The sequence below is a fragment of the Daphnia magna genome, linkage group LG3 (assembly GCF_020631705.1).
Source record: "Daphnia magna isolate NIES linkage group LG3, ASM2063170v1.1, whole genome shotgun sequence".
NCBI lineage: Eukaryota > Metazoa > Arthropoda > Branchiopoda > Diplostraca > Daphniidae > Daphnia > Daphnia magna.
Window position 1 is genome coordinate 865,670 of NC_059184.1, and position 16,010 is coordinate 881,679.

A 16,010-nucleotide genomic window follows, 5' to 3' on the forward strand; every position below is an offset into this window, starting at 1 on the left:
ATTTGCCGGACTAGCTGACGTTGCTTGTCGGATTCTCGTTGAAATCGGGACACGGCGTTGCAATTGAAGATTTGATTCCAGTTCAAATGGAGCGCGGGAAACCAAGATCTGCCTAGCAAATTGGTGGGGTTTTCTTGTCCGGACACGAAAAGTGGCAGTTCAAATGTTTTGCCGGCGTACTTCACTTTGCTCGTGAATTTGCCCGTGATGGCTATTTTAGCGCCAGTAGCCGTTATCCACGTGTCTGATGTCGGTACCGGCTCCAGAATCGGTTGGCCCAGTTTCTTCCAAACGAGTTGGCCAATCATCGAAATGTGACAGCCAGAATCGATCATCATGCTTACCGGTTGACCGTTGATTTTCATGTCCAAGTGAAACTTGCGTTTGTTTTCCTGTGTGACCCCACCTGCAACTGCTAAAGTGTTTCCTGCAACTGCTAAAGTGTTTGGAAGAACGGCTCTATCATTGGCAGCAGTCGATTCAGGTGTCTCTTTCTTGGCCGAGTCTTTCTCTTTGATCGGTTGACGCGGTTTGGTTACAGGGTTGGAGGCTGTCGAAGGCTGCAATTTGCCAACATGTTTTGCAATGCATAGAGAAGCTGTTGGATATAGCTTGTCGTTGGGGGCATCTGCGGTATGACGGAGACAAGCCGCGATCCTCGAAGAGTTGTTGTGTCGACCAGCTAGCGAATGAACGGGCTTCGATAGGATCTCGGTGTTGCCGCCCTCTTCCGTACGGGCACGTTCGTCAACTTGTGAAACTCGTTTTCTAGATTCGAGGATCATTGGCTCGGGAGTTCTGTAATGGGTAGACATTTTTGCAATTCCAAATCGAATCGATCAGATGTTCGAATGATAATCGGAGTACAATCAATGGCTTACCTATTTGCTGCCTCATAGCTAAGCGTTTGGAAACAAGCCGTTGGTGAACGCCGTTTGATGTTTGTTGATCGATCGTTGATCAAAATGTTTAACGTGAATGGATTCAATTTGATTTCATCGCGTGTTTTTAATTATTTCGCATCATTTTCCGTGTTTAATTTCCGATGGGCTGGTTTGAAAAGTACTAGACGACGTCATGACCGAGAGGATCAGCTAGTTAGCAGACGATTATGCCGAGATGTTGACGTACGGGGCTAGTGAGATGGCAATTGTTTTGACATTGACAAACAAAGCGCTTCATGACTTAATTCATTCTTGATTCGAGGTTTTATTGACATGATGAAAATCCGTCGAAACTGAGTTTTCGAATAATCCTTGGCGATGAGGATTGCGCTAGTAGATGGCTCCCGGTCGTCCTTTTCGGCCCTTTCGTATTTATCCTGGCTTGTAAACGCCCATCAGCTACGCGTATCCGTAACAAGGCATCCGCTCTTCTTATGCTATTTGATTTGAGATTCCTACAGACTTACTTTACGGCTTACAGGGTCCGTGACATACTACTTCTCTTGTTGGTCCGGTCAGGAGTTTACATCATACTGGAAAAGAGCAAAAGCCAAATAAATCCCTGGCTATTGTTTGAAATCCTCTTCTCTTTCACCCCTTGATTTTTTATTTTATTTTGCTACTCCGACCATCGGGAGGTGGTCTGTGTGGATTTTTTAATTTTTTTTTTTTTAAGAAAAAGGGAGATGCAAAATCCAACTGGCGATTCGCCATTATCGATCGATAGACTTTCCCTCTTTTTTTTCTTCAAATATTTATTGTAAAATAATCAGATCGTCGTCAAGATGTGCTTCGCTAGCAGGTTTTCACGTCATTGATCGGGGCCTGAAAGAAAAAAAGATGATGGATGTCGTTGCCATGCATTTTGTTTCGCGTCGTTAAAAAAATGAAAGTGGATCAGTTGGACGGAATCTGTGCGCGGATTCAAACCGCGTTTGCAGTTTTTCCTTTCTCGATTGATGTGTCACAAAAGAATCCCACTTTGACGATGCCAAGCGTGGACCTATAGTTTTGTGCCGTTCTTTTCTTTGTTGATCGTTAAAATGTTCGGAGAATCAAAGAATGAAAAACATAATAGAAATTCTTTACTTAAAAAAAAAATCGTAAATTATCGATAGACTGTTGGCAAATGTTTCAATGGACGAGGCCTAGAAAATGACGCCGTAGGGCTGGTCGGGAGTATAGAAAGCTCGTAGCCTCTTCTTTTCTTTTCATTTCGCCCTTCTTTTTCTTTTTTCGTTTTGGAGCTTCGCTAGTTCTCCCAAGCAGATAAGTAAATAGTATTTAAAAGGAGACGAGGCTTGGGTGTTCCTGCACGCTCGCGTTTATGATGGTAGAGCCACTGCTCTTATCATGAGCCCCACTAATCAAAAACGCTACTGGGCGTTCAATGGCTCGAAGGAACGAATGCCCATCTTGGAAGTCCCACATAGATCGTGCCATGGATTTATTTGAAGGTCCTCTAGTCAGCTGGATGAAATAGTCAACATTGACAATGCCGTAGGATGAAAAGTTTTATTTTTATTTTCTTTAATATTTGCAGTTTGAAATCTCCCGCTCTCTTGACGTTGCCTCTTTTGAATTCGCCTTTTTTTCTGTTGAGAGAGAATAAGTTTTTGAATCGCGGTGAAGACGTCTGCCGCTAGAGTGCACAATCTTCTTTTGATTTATTTTCTTTTTCCTTAAGAAAAGGAAATAAGAAAGAAAGAGGAGAAATGGATTAAAGCGCTTGTTTCTACGTGACGTAAAACTGTGTCTGCATCGGCATGTTTCATGTGTGCGAAATGTGGTGGGACTGCATGTCATGACGTCATTAAACGCTGAAGCGTTTTCCTACTTTGTGCATCCACACTCGAAATAAATGGTCGACAGAAAGGCAATACGTTCATTGGTCGACTGGCGTCTCCTTAATAAACAAAGTTTCCAATATCCTTTTGGCTTTTTATTTTATTTGAAAAATGTGTCAATAGTTTGGGGATTTTGGCAACGATTGACGTAAAAAGAGAGAGAGACTTAAGCACAAAGATGTAAACGATGTGTAGTGTGTGGTCGGGTCGTTTGATGCTGGAAGCGATCGTCACGCCCCTCAGCCTCTTTTTTCTTCTATGCTCTCCGCTTTCCCTTTTGGCTGTCAACCTTGGAACCGGTTGACCGTCATCAGTCTCCGATTGACCGACGCGTGGTCCGGTTTTGTGTCCAGGAATCTCGTTTATTATTTAATCGACCAAAACAAAAATAAAGTGTCGTGTTACCGTTTGACAGCGACGGTCATTGTGTCAAGTGCTGCCTCCGGGAATCGCCCCTTTGTCACGAAGGCAGGTGTTGTCTAATCAATTGTTTTTTTCACGCCATTTTGTTTACTGTTTATTTTTGTTGCTCGCTATTTTTGTTTTTCTTGTGCGTTTTCATCACAACCAAAAACACCTGTCCCATAATGGCACGGTGTTGAGCCTCACGATCCAACAGTTGGGTGTCGGTGAAACAAAAAAAAAACAAATTTTTTCATTAAATATTTGTTGTTGTTTTTTGTTTTGTTTTTTCTCCAAAATTTCAATTGCAATCTTGTAGGGGAAGCACTTTTCAATTTGGTTTTGTTGTGTATGGGAACGTTCCTCGACACGAGCGTATACGTAGTCGACAGGAAAGAATCAATAAATTCTATGGCAACGCTCGTTTCTCTACGAGCGACGCAATTTCCCGCTTCAGGATCGAAAGATATCGTTGCCTCCCATAAATATTTAAGTGCGTTTCATTAATCGAACAATGGCAAATGCTAATATGACACAAGATTGGCAGAAACATTTGTCAGTTCAGCATTTGTTGAATCCCCTTTGAATGCGTCAGTGTTGCGAGCGATAGCTGTTGCGCAGTTTCTGTGCAGTGTTGGCTATTTCATCATCGCTTATAGTTATCGTCCGAACACGTAAAGCAATGCATGATATTTAAAACTTTCCCCGAAAAACAGAAACTCAAACGGTAAATGTTGGATGTGTGATGGCGTCCATTTGCCTGCATTTGTTTTAACAGAGTTCGAACCTTCAAAGAAAGGTTCACGGTTTCTAGCTATTTCTTATTGCTATGCTGCAAAGAAATGTAGAGGGCATTGGCTGATGGACGACGATGTTTCACGCTTTTTTTTTTTTATTTTTCTTTCTTTCTTTTTTAACTGCCTGTTTGACATAGTTTTGTTGTTTTTGTTTTTGAGGCTTCCCGGCGATCGTTTTGAACGAGGCTCCGGGGCAACTAAAAATACTGCGCTCAGCAGCGAAAACAGATGCAAACGATCCGATTCTCAGAGAGAGAGAAAATAGTGGAAAGGGCTTTTTGCATATCTGTTCTTTCATTATGAGACTAGAATTTTCTACGAGCGCAACCAACAACGGCAGCGATTTACACGGAAACAACGGACTTTGGAACGTTTCAAAGCCTTCCTGCAAAACAATTGAATGCCGGCCAAAAAGCAAGATCTGCATTCACAAAAACAGAAAGGGTTTTCTTTTTATTTGATGCGGCTTCTCATTGAAAAAAAATAAAGTAAAAAAAAAGGGGGGGATAGCCAAGTTTCGTAACTTGGTTTTATTTCCAACCACTGGGAAAGCCGTCGAGTCTCGCTGATTAAGTGGCGTATCGTTGGTTTCTTGAAGCTCTTCTCTTATCGACTCAATCAATGCGAATATGGTTGCTCTGCATTTGATTGCTGATGAAAACGCGCAAGTCATCGATGCCATTACTCTTCGATCTAAACAGGGAGAAAGCATCAAACATTCCAGTTGGAATGTTGAACGAGTTTCGTTTGATTAACGGCCCCAAACGTTTTGTTGTTGTTTTGAGTTTTTTTCTTTTGTTTCGAGTCCGTTTGTCGACACCTTGACAACCGGTGGTCTGAATTCAAATAACGCCGAGAAACTCATCTGTATACTTGTCTTCTTTTATTTTATTTTTCTCCGTCGGTATCCATGGTAACCATCTTGTCGCCTCTCCGGTTGTCTTTACACACATTGGGAACTTCGGGTCTCTGCTTTCTCTCTGTTTCTTCTATTTGTCTTTTCTCAACGTGTGTCGCGTCCCTTCCGCACGCCCAACGTCGGGATAATGAACAACAGGCAGTCTTCCGAGTCTCCCCATCACGGAGAGTCGTCGGGCAAAGGCCGCGCAGCCTGGCACGCCGTCTTCAATCCAGATCGGCCGCAAAATCAAGTGCAGCACGTCCGGTACGTTTCATTTCTTTTCTTTTTTTCTTTCATTTTCCCTTTCTTGGCTTAAGTGATGTTTCCGTATATCCTTGGTCTGTTGATAGCCGTCGAATTGATGGATTAGGTCCCGTCGCCTCGCTGCCGTGTTCCGGCCCAATGAGCGCCGGAACGACAGATGAGGTTCAGAGCCGAGCAACGTGCCAATGTTTCAATCTTAGCCTGAAAGGAAAAGATTGAAACTTTTCTTTCTTGTTGGGCGTTAATAAAAGTCTTTTTTTTAAATAATTATATATATTAAAATAACTATCGTTATTTATTTATTTTTTTTTTTTTTGCGTTAATAATTATTTCGCCCACCGGCGATTCGTGAAACGCGTTCAATTTAAACTAGAGAAAAAGAAAAAAAAGCGATGATTGGTCACATTCAGAAAAAATTTAGGCGTGCCTCATCAGTTGTTCACTTGAAAGTTAATTGACAGTTGAACATGGTCGGATGTTCGTAACGGATCGTGTGTTGATCTTACATGCTGTATAGGTCGAAGCTGAATAGATTATATCCATAGGGCCCATTACATAAGTGTGCCCAAGGCAGTACGCTACACAAGACGAGAATCCAAACGGGGGTGGAAAAAAAATGCTCTTTTTACTACTTTTATGACATCATTGAAGCCAATTCGATTTTTGAAGGAGTGGGCGGAGAAACAGAGCATTTTTTTTTTTAAAGCTGTGCAGTGCATGGGTGTGTATATATATTTATATAGGCCACATTTATAACGAACTGTTGCTCAATTGGTGTCAATGATGTCGGTGCCCCACAAGAGGGAAGTGGATGCTTGGATCATCATGCCTCTCTTTCTCTACACACTTTTTTTTTCAACTTTGTCCGTTCGTGCGTCCTTGATTCGTTTCTGGCCCAAGAATTTTTCTTTATTTTATTTTTTTCGTCCATTCTTTTTTTTTGTTTCTAGCCGACAGAGGCAGGATATACATCTCTATGTCGCCACCCGCAACAGCCCCACAAACTATTTTTATAGTCTTTATAGAGAGACGGAGCTTTCCGTCGTTCCGCTCACAGTTGACGAATTGTGCGACCATTAAGAGCTCGTTGCTGCCCTCCTATCTTTTAGCCACCCAGCCCTCCTCATTAATGGTGTAAAGCCATCGAACGAGAGACTATTATGTGTACAGCCCCAACATAAGGAATGGCCGTGGCCTTTAAGCGATAGGGCGTCTAAATTCTTTTTGTCATTTCATTTCGTGCCCATAAGCGATGGATCGCTGGATAATAATTATTCTTTCCATCGCCACGGAGAAAATGAAATCTTGATTGAATCAAATCATCATTCCGTTTTCGCTTTTGTTAACTACGGGTCGTTAAAACAACGAGAGCCATTTATTGTTATCAATGAGCGGTGTGTAGTTCAGACATCATTTCGATTCATTGCGTCTTGCGTGTAGTTTTTAAGTTGCTTTTCGGAAATGGAATCAAAATGAAACGAAGAATAGGGTGTGCAAGTCTAGAGGGAAACAAAAATAAACTTGTAGGAGTTCACACTGGGGTGGTTGTTTCTAATGAATGTCGTATGAAAATACTGGGCCGTTTGTATAGTAGGGCCCATATAATCTCGTTACTCCAATGAGCTTTTTTTTAAAAAGTGAAATGAGCTTTCCCCCCTTCGTGTGTGTTTTGTTCATTTACAAAATGTCAACAAAAAAAAAAAGAACATTACAGAGTTAAAAAAAAACGAGGCCTTTTGCATGAGATACGACATGGAGCGACTCTATAGGGTGGGGTGGAATTGGAGACGGATTGAAATTGAAGCAAGAAACAAGAGTCCAGGATTATTTGAGAGCGCTACAGAATACATAACAACAAAGGAGTTGTTGGAGATAATCACGCAGAGAGTGGGGGGGGGGATCAAAAGCGGGAAATGAATGTCTGGACAGCGAAAGCGAAAAGAAAGAGAGAGAAAAAGAAAAAAAACTATGGCGATGGGCGGGCAAACGAACAGGCGACAACGGCAGTTGTTAGCAGGCTTCCTCTTATACCATCACACAAGAAGAGTCTTGTTTCGTATATAGTGTCTATATACGCCGTTTATTCCCGCTCGGCTTTCAATGCTTCCCGCTACTCGTTTGTTATAAGTCGGCAACAGTCTCAACCAGTGGCGTTCAGTTGCTCGTGCTTCTTTAACAAAGTTCGGTCAGCAAATCGTGCTCGATCTCGTGTCTACACACACACACGCAATCAGATCGTTTCTTAAATCCAACCCCTATACACACGCACATTGAAGGAGACAGGTGCTCCGGCCTTTCGTTCACATTTTTATCGTTGCAATTTTCGATCCCAAGTGTTGCCAGTGTGTTTCGGACTTTTTCTGTTGTTGTTGTTTCTGGCTGCGGTTGAAATAGCGACAACACATTTGAACAACACGCTCGAAAAAGTGGGAGAAAAATATGACGAAAGTCACGAGCGAGCGCAATGAAACGCGTCAGATTGCGGGTGCAGCTTCGTGGTCAGCCGGAGCAGCGGCGGATGATGGTGCGACGACCAAAGTGACGGTAGAAGACGAGACTCGGTCGCGACCAGCCGCTATGGCTGAACGCTACATGTCGGTCGTACGCGATTCGTGCGGAGCTGCACGCCAATGCGCCGCACGAACTTGGCAGAGATGCAACAGCACGATAGCCCAAGCTGTGGCGTAAGCTTCATTTATTTATGTGTTTGTTTTTTTATCTGTACAAGAATCTGTTTGATTTTCTCAGCAGTTCTTCCCGGTGGCAGAAAGAATGTGGTCAAGCCTCTGAGCGATAACACACTTTCACATTTTGAGAAGTTTTTCACGGGACTTTCTTTTTGTTTTATCAGGGGAGAATTCGATTAAGACGATTGAAGGCACCTCGAGGTGTTGCGTTGGAAATGTTACTAGAGGGACGACGATTAAATGCCTCTTTGGTTTCATTTCAATCGTTTTGAATGTTAAACGAAACGGTTTTCCCATTCGCTTGACATTCGGTTCGACACATTATCAATTGATATGCATGCAGAATAAGAGAATGCGTGGAAATTCGATCAGCAATGGAAATCGATGAATATTGATTGAAGAATAACAAAGTCCTTCTTTATTATTCGGAACTCATTTAGATTGTATGTTTGTCTCCTTCCCTTATCGTAGAATTGCCTTCCGTCCAATATTTGTAGCTATTTAAAAAATACAGTTCATCCATCATGTAATGGATGATTTAAGTGAAACTGTGCATCCCTAGTAGGTCAAGCCAGGGTGGCTATTGCTAAGGGTTATTGCGTCACGAAAGTTTATGCTCCGGCGGAGCGTGGAATGCGCTTTGTCGTCTATGTGAATCCTTTTTATATTATCTGCTGTACAATACCGTCGGCGTCTCCTCACTGAAATCGTTGAATAATGGATTTTGACGAGAAAGAACGAGACAGGTTCGTGATAGGCGTTTTGTTGCATTTTTCATTTTCAATTCAAGCTCATCTTTGCGCGCCGCGCTTCTTTTTCTTTCAATTTTTGCTTTCAATAGAAAGTGTAAACAGTACAAAAAGGCGAAGGGGGGAGGAGTCAATCGTTGGCATTGTCGAAAAACACCGGTTATTGCGTATGTTTTGCCATTCTGCGATTGAATTGCGAGGCGTGTTTTCGGAAATCAAGCTTCCGGTTCGTGTGAAAAAAGTCAACAAACAAAAAAAAGAAATGCCATCAAACAGGTTTTTCTTGTTACTTACTGAAATCAATGCGAACATGACAGCAACATGTGCGAAATAAAGGGCGGAAGGAATTGCGACCTAACTCTAAATGAATTTTCCAATTGTGCAACTCATTTAGTTTAGAAAAATAACACGTTTGATTTTTCTCCACCTGTATGTGTTGCAGATCAGCCTCGTCAAAAGGTAGACGGGAGGAGCAGCGATCGAGATCCTCATCTCCGGAGACGGGCGCCGGATCGGCAACCAAAGGTCGTCCACTGTTTGCCAAACCGATTTCACGAGCACTCGAAATGAGCGTCACGACCAAAGTAGTCGGCTGCCTCAGGAGCAACATCCTGACCATCCTCAACATCACCGGCGTCTTTTCGGGCGTCGTCCTTGCCCTTGTACTCAGGGCTTCGCGCGAGGAGAAATGGACACAACGAGAAATTATTTATGTTGGTTTTGTAGGTGAGTGAAAGATGCATCATTTGATTTCTTTTGAAGCAAACGACAGCACTCAATCGTGCGACGAATAGATTGCCCATTCTCGGAATGGTTCCACTCGTCCGTCGCATACCAAACCTGCTGGTCTCTAGATGGCGTTTGAGTTAGCCAAAGAGACGAGGAAATGTTGTCTTTGAAATTTCCCCTTTTGAGCTGATAGCACAACTGGTTGCACCCCCCCAAAAAACGCTGTGCATTCTTCACATTTCTTGGAACAGAACAGACACTCTTAATTTAAAAAAATGTACAGCAAGAGATTCTTCAAAAAAATAATGATGGCTACGTTTGATTTCTTTTCGCACAGGTGATTTGTTTTTACGAATGCTTAAGTGTCTGATTCTGCCACTGATCATCTCATCAATGATATCGGCCGTCGGCTCTCTGGACCTTTCCGTGTCGGGACGGATTGGCACGCGAGCCATCGTCTATTACATGACCACCACTGTCAGCGCTGTCATCTTGGGTATTATCCTCGTCCTGATTATTCATCCAGGAGAAGGATCCGATAAAGGAATCGTTCGCGGCGGTTCCATCCGTCACGTCACCACGGCCGACATGCTCATGGATCTCATCAGGTAACGTCCAAAACTTGAATTGATATGCGTCGTTATTAGCCAAGGGAAATAGCATACAACAACGAATATCGTTAATTCCCAGACTTGGGGAAAAGAATTTGGGATTCACAATTTGAAAAATTCAAAACAAAAAACAAAACACAGACGAATTTTAAAAATTTACATTTTGAGGAGAAAAGAAACAAACAAACCAAAGAATTGATTTAATTCCTTTTTGTTTTTCTCTCCTTTTAGAAACCTGTTTCCACCGAATTTGGTTCAGGCTTGCACCGCTCAGGTTAGTAACACAAAATCTTTTAAACGATTAGATTTTTTTTAAAGTCAGTCCGCTCTTTGGCCGCCACATTTATTGACGATTCACTGCTATATCACAAAGGCACTAACATTTAAAAAAAAAAAAAATCTTCCTGTCCCATCAAGAAGAAAGGAACGTGCGTAGAATGAGAAAGTTGAGCACAAACACAAAGGAGAATGTAATCGAAGGTAAAGCCGGCAGACGATTGGCGCCGTTACACAAATCAGTGCCACAAAGGCAAAAGACAGTTTGGTCCGTGCCATCATCGCGTCCGCATCCCATCCGGTTGGGTACCTGAAAGGCATTCTCAGCTGGAGCGCATCCTCTGACTTCACCTATTGTGTTTTTTTGTTTTGTTTTTTGTTTTAATGGGAGTTTCGTAAAAAGAAAAGAAAAAGAAAAAACGTTTAAAATGTAAATATGGCCTCGTGCGTCGTCGTGACGGGACGAAATTCAAATTGCTGGCAGCGCAGCCACACGCTAGTACGGGCAAATTATTTATAGTACAAATGGGCTGGAATTACTTGGCTCAGATCCGTCTTCATAGTGGGTAATAGTTTTGCCGCACAGGTGGGCCGGTGACGTAGGGCATTCAACTTCAAATTGGCGCCACATTGGCGCTTTGACGAAAATGTCGCATGAAAGGGTGGCGTCGCCGTCTTGTGCGCCGCATTGATAACATTGAATGCTCAAACAACCACCTGTTTGTAGAATTGTAGAAAAACACCCCCCAAAAATGAAACAAGAAATTTGAACAACGTTGCCAGCTAGGCGTTTGCGCTTCTCTTTGATCTTACGCGGAAAGCAAGCAGACAGCACGAAAAGAGCAGTGCAAAAATACTGCGTGATTGCCATCCTGTGGAAAAAACGGCACGGCGCCTGGCCTCACTTTCAGATGTCGGAAATAGACAGCGATCCTTCTTTTCTTGATTCTTCTTCCCGTTGGGCGTACAGTTCACGACGGCGATGAAGCTACAATTTTTGAAGACTCGCCACAATGTTACATGACTCTGCTTTCAACGCCACAGTGAGTGACTTGTAAAACTCTGCCGCACAACATGTTGGTAGCGACGAAAGGCTGTAACATCGAACGGATGTGTGGCGATAACGAAGTAGAGCAACAGAGGAAACGAGAAAAGGGAGATTGACGGGCCACCGCTACAGACGCACTGTTGCCAATGATATATGGCGCACAATAACAATAATAGAACCCAGTTTATTATTTAAAAAAAATAATAATAATAATAATATAACCGACGAGGCCAAAATTGTTTGTAGTCAATTCAAAGATGACAGCAGTAGCTCAACGTTTGGGAAACGGTAAATTGTTGTCCCGGGGAATGATTTTGAGATCCCGATTGTTAAACAAATTGAAAGGGACCGTAGAACGGCCGCAGCCGAAACTCGTCGTGTTTGGCACCAACTGAATCGTCTAACTTTATACCACTGACTCACGGTCCCTCCCTTTTGACCGGCATTTTTTTTTTCTTTTTCTGTTGGAGCCCAGTTTTTTTTTCCCCACTTTTCCATCGTCTGTGGGTTGGTTTCTTCTCGTTATCTCCCCGCCAACACAAAGGCCGCAACTGCTTGATTTTCTCATAAGACCCGTCTAGCCACAAGGGTTCTTATTTCACTTTCATCCTATTCACTGGTAACATGAAATAAGCAAGATTTGTACCGCAAAGAGATAACAAGAAGAGAAAAAGAAAATATCGAAAGATTTATTTATTTAAAAACCAAAAAATTTGATGTTTAGCCTCAACTGACCTTCATGGCGCGCAGACTGGCTCTGGCGTCTGCGTACAGCTCTTGACCTTATAAGGTATCTAACATATACACTAACAATCGCCGACACACATGGCTCTTTGCGAACGTTGTGAAAACAAAATAAAATTTTTTTAAAATTATTATTATTTAGAAAAAATAAAAATAAAATAGGAAAACAAACGTGAAAAGAAGGGAAACATACAGCGACTCGAATTATGAGGCCGTAAGAATGCCAATCTTAGAACTCCGCTTGATTTACGTTCAAACTACATTGACGACCGTCTAACTATACACACACGGCCAAATGACTAGCTAGGGACGATTCGAATAAACTTGTAGTGTTTCTAATCTTATTTTTTAACGTATCGTTTCAATAGTGTAGAGTGTCTTTTTTTTAATGTTTTTTCGGTTTTTTATGAATTTTTATTTTAACAACCGAAATAAAATTGTTTTGCAGTATAAGACGGTGTTGACACCGCCAGCCGACTATTTGGAGTCACTAGCCAATATGAACAACTCCAACGGAACGGACGCCGGTAACATGACTGCCGGAAAGCCAAGTATGAAAAAGGAAATGAGAAAGAAGCACAACAACAACTAAAAAAAAAATGATTATGATTTATGCCTTTTTTTTACCCTTTGCATGAAAATAACAGAAAATCTCTACGATTGGAAAATGTCGTCGGATTACGAGGACGCCACCAATATCCTCGGTCTCGTCGTCTTTTCCACCGTGTTGGGCATCACTCTCGGACGAATGGGAGCCAAGGGCAAACCGCTTCTCAACTTTTTCGTCTCAATGAGCGAAGCCGTTATGATGATCACCGGCTGGGTCGTTTGGTATGACATTTAACAACTGAGATTTATTCGATTTCTACGTATGTACGTACGTATTTCTTTTCTAATGGCAATACGGAATGTGGATTTCTTCTTTAGGTTGTCCCCGGTAGGTGTCATGTTCTTGGTCGCATCAAAGATGTTGGAAATGGAGAGCTGGGAGGTCATGTTGGGACAACTTGGCATGTACTTTTTCACGGTGATGATTGGCCTCTTCATTCACGGTTTCGTCGTGCTTCAGCTGATTTACTTCATCGTGACACGCAAATTGCCGTTCCGCTACGTCGGAAACCTATCCGAAGCCCTTGCCACCGCTTTCGCCACTTCGTCGAGGTCAGTAATGTGTTATTGAAAAAGAAACTTGACTTTTATCGATGTGCTGACGCCGAGGGCAATGTGTTTTCTGTCATCAGCTCGGCAACTCTACCCGTGGCGCTCAAGTGCTTGGAAGAGAAAAACCTAGTGGATCCCCGTGTGACCCGTTTCGTCATGCCGATTGGAGCCACCATCAACATGGACGGAACGGCCTTGTACGAAGCTGTGGCCGCTATCTTCATCTCGCAAGTGCGAGGGATTCATCTGACCATGGGCAACGTCGTAGCCGTCAGCATCACCGCCACGGCTGCTAGTATTGGTGCCGCCGGCATTCCGCAAGCCGGAATCGTTACCATGGTTATGGTTCTCGATACTCTTGGCCTACCAGCTGAAGACGTTTCTCTCATCATAGCCGTCGATTGGTTTTTGTAAGTCTCTTAAAAGAAATAAATAAATAATAATAATAAATCAATAATTTTTGGTTATCCGCTTTAGGGATCGCTTCCGGACGTTCACCAATGTGCTAGGAGATTCTTTAGGCGCAGGCATTGTGCACCATTTGAGCCGTCAAGAGCTGGACGAGATGCCCGCTCAGCCAACTGGTGCCAAAGAGGTTGATATCGAATTGGACGGCCCCATCGGTGGTGCAGATCTAGAGAAGGGAGAGTCGAGCAACGGAGGACCGAGCTCCAGGAATAACCCCAACGTGACATCGGCCGCAGTGGAAGTCGAATGGCAGTCGACGTCCATGTGAGTCTCGGCCACCGCTTCGGAGACTTTGATCTAAACACCCCGCGCGCTGGCGACACGGCCCTTAACAGACGACAAAGCGCTATTGGTCATGTGGTTCACAATAGCTAAATATTTTTAGTGGCATCCCGACAAGAAAAAAAAAAACGACACTTTTGCTTTTTTGTTCGGATTTTCCGTGGTTCGACTTCATTTTTTGTTTTGTTTTGTTTTTAATTCTTTTTTCTCTGTTTTTAAGACATTTCTATAGAAAATTCATAAAATGAAACACTCTGGTGGTTTTCATTCTGTTTTCCTAAATGAATGCTTTTGGGTTCGAACTTTTTGATACGTAGAGTTTAAGATCGATGTTGTACCGGTATCTATTAATAATAACAAAGAAACGTGTACGTTTTTTATGCGATGGTACGCATTTGAAAACCCTTCTTCTCTTAAATGTGAACCCACAAAAAACGTACTGTCCCCTCCCAAACATTGCCCATTTGTTGCCTACGTTTCTAAACGACTCCGAAAACTGCGAACATTTTTTTCTTCCTACATTTATCTGATTTGTTTTTATCCCGATATATTTTATTCAATCATTACGTTGAATAACATCGTAGACAGGTGTTCATTATTGATTAAAAATTTTAAGAAACTAAATGTAACTGCAATTTTTTCCCATTTGTTGATCAAAGCAGAAAGTGAAAAGAATTAGTCTCGAACGAGGATCGAAACAAAAGGAAAAGAAAAAAAACGTAAATTTAATTGGAATTTCTTTTGTTATCGAGAAAGCTTATTATGTCCACAAATTCGGTCAACGCCTGCTTTCTTATACATACCGTGTATACACATCCTACCGGGAATAAGTTTAGGCAAAGGGAATAACATTTATGATAAAATTTTTTTTTTAATTTTTAATTATCAAACAATCGAAAGTTTTTCGAAGAAAATTTTTACCAGTTGTTTTATGCATGTGCACATAATAACATGAATGTACAAGGATAAAAGCTAAAAAAAAAAATTTTTTTTTTCGGTGTCTGCTTCGTATCAAAAAGAAATGGGGAAAAAAAACTTTATCTAAATTAGCTTTTCTGTTTAAAAAAACAAAAACATAAATACTTGGGGCTTTTTTTTCCAATGAGTTCCCCAGTCCTTTTGATATACATACATATACGCACCCGCTACACGAAAGTGAATGTACACATGCGTAGTAGGGTATAATGAAGAGGAGTTCTCTCCGAATTCTTTTTTAAAAAATTTTTGCGATTGTTATCCGCCGCTGTAGGCAATCCGCGACTACAACAGTTTTGTTCTTTATTTTGTTTAAAGTACCAAGAACATGAAAAGATCACGAATCACATGATTTTATGCACACCGAGAAGAAAGAAACAAGCATATCATCGCTAGGTTCCATCTTACCTACTTTCACCCTAAACTTTCCCTTCAAGAAAGGAACGCCAATAGAAAGAAACTCGAACATTGTCTTTTTTCCTCCAAAAATGTTTGGATTTTTGTATACTCAAATATCCCAATTGGTTGGGTTGTTACTACTGACGTTTGTTTCTGTACGTGTTGATTGGATGGAATTTGTTCACCACCCTGAAATCCCTTTCGGATTTTCCAAATACTTCGCTGATGGCCAGCATCGTTGTGTCATACAGTCCAATATCTTCAGACAAAAAGAAGGCAAAACATGTACTACTATGCTTTGAATTCAATTACGGATAACCGTTGCTATATTTACAAAACGGTGCATTTTCAGTTTTTAATATCTATCAAATCTTTCTTAAAATAATATGTTGACCGCGGCCCGTTTGGATGTTTTTAGACAGAAATTACTTGCCGTATCATACTCATTCGTTCATTCATTCCCACTTTCTACCACCATTCTGTCTGGTTACCCTGTTTATTGATAATTTTGAGTTCGTCAACCCTGCTACATAATTCTGACACCTGTAGTTGTTGTCTTATTCAATTTGATAATATAGCCTGTTGTAGTGTGCCATTTCTTGCATACATACACTGTTTCCCGTTCATCGTGTTTCGTTATTATCCATATGTTCAAAAAATGATGCCATGTGTATCTTGAAACAAAAGTTTAAAATGTTGGGTGATATATAGTCACGTGACATCTTG

At 41.8% G+C, this 16,010-nt stretch overlaps 2 protein-coding genes across 9 annotated transcripts in view; one reads left to right on the forward strand and one right to left on the reverse strand.

The window, feature by feature from the left end:
* The window catches only part of LOC116919082 (excitatory amino acid transporter 1), a 28,845-nt gene extending 12,937 nt beyond the window's left edge, over positions 1–15,908 (forward strand). The window contains exons 1-10 of one of the 6 annotated variants that reach the window (XM_045170440.1): positions 3,029–3,263; positions 5,052–5,155; positions 9,034–9,317; positions 9,658–9,928; positions 10,163–10,205; positions 12,448–12,550; positions 12,647–12,830; positions 12,927–13,160; positions 13,241–13,570; positions 13,638–15,908. In XM_045170440.1, coding sequence (XP_045026375.1) covers positions 9,158–9,317; positions 9,658–9,928; positions 10,163–10,205; positions 12,448–12,550; positions 12,647–12,830; positions 12,927–13,160; positions 13,241–13,570; positions 13,638–13,896 — 1,584 coding nt within the window. In that variant the 5' untranslated portion in view covers positions 3,029–3,263; positions 5,052–5,155; positions 9,034–9,157 and the 3' untranslated portion in view covers positions 13,897–15,908. Of the gene's footprint in view, positions 1–3,028; positions 3,264–3,864; positions 3,921–5,047; positions 5,156–7,243; positions 7,840–9,033; positions 9,318–9,657; positions 9,929–10,162; positions 10,206–12,447; positions 12,551–12,646; positions 12,831–12,926; positions 13,161–13,240; positions 13,571–13,637 lie in introns of those variants that run through there. The other 5 variants (XM_045170441.1, XM_045170438.1, XM_045170437.1 and 2 more) reach the window with 5 other exon arrangements.
* LOC116919097 lies at positions 10,261–11,675 on the reverse strand. 3 transcript variants are annotated; one of them, XM_032924979.2, is made up of 4 exons: positions 11,482–11,675; positions 11,021–11,392; positions 10,748–10,924; positions 10,261–10,558 (listed from the first exon to the last, which is right to left on the reverse strand). In XM_032924979.2, exons 2-4 carry the CDS (start codon positions 11,076–11,078, stop codon positions 10,344–10,346), a joined length of 450 nt encoding a protein of 149 aa, XP_032780870.1. In that variant the 5' UTR covers positions 11,079–11,392; positions 11,482–11,675; the 3' UTR covers positions 10,261–10,343. The 3 variants fall into 3 exon arrangements, with proteins under 3 accessions (XP_032780870.1, XP_045026382.1, XP_045026381.1); XM_045170447.1 differs by having other exon boundaries at positions 11,478–11,675; XM_045170446.1 differs by having other exon boundaries at positions 11,021–11,675.
* Positions 15,909–16,010: the final 102 nt, after the last annotated feature.

What these genes read in the sequence shown, in the direction of transcription:
- LOC116919097 (XM_032924979.2), bottom strand. Translation starts at nt 11,078, where the DNA reads ATGGCAATCACGCAGTATTTTTGCACTGCTCTTTTCGTGCTGTCTGCT. An exon ending in GCTGTCTGCTTGCTTTCCGC is followed by an intron (nt 10,925 to 11,020) that starts GTAAGATCAAAG and finishes TTCTACAAACAG; the next exon opens with GTGGTTGTTTGAGCATTCAA. An exon ending in TGAAGACGGATCTGAGCCAA is followed by an intron (nt 10,559 to 10,747) that starts GTAATTCCAGCC and finishes AAAACACAATAG; the next exon opens with GTGAAGTCAGAGGATGCGCT.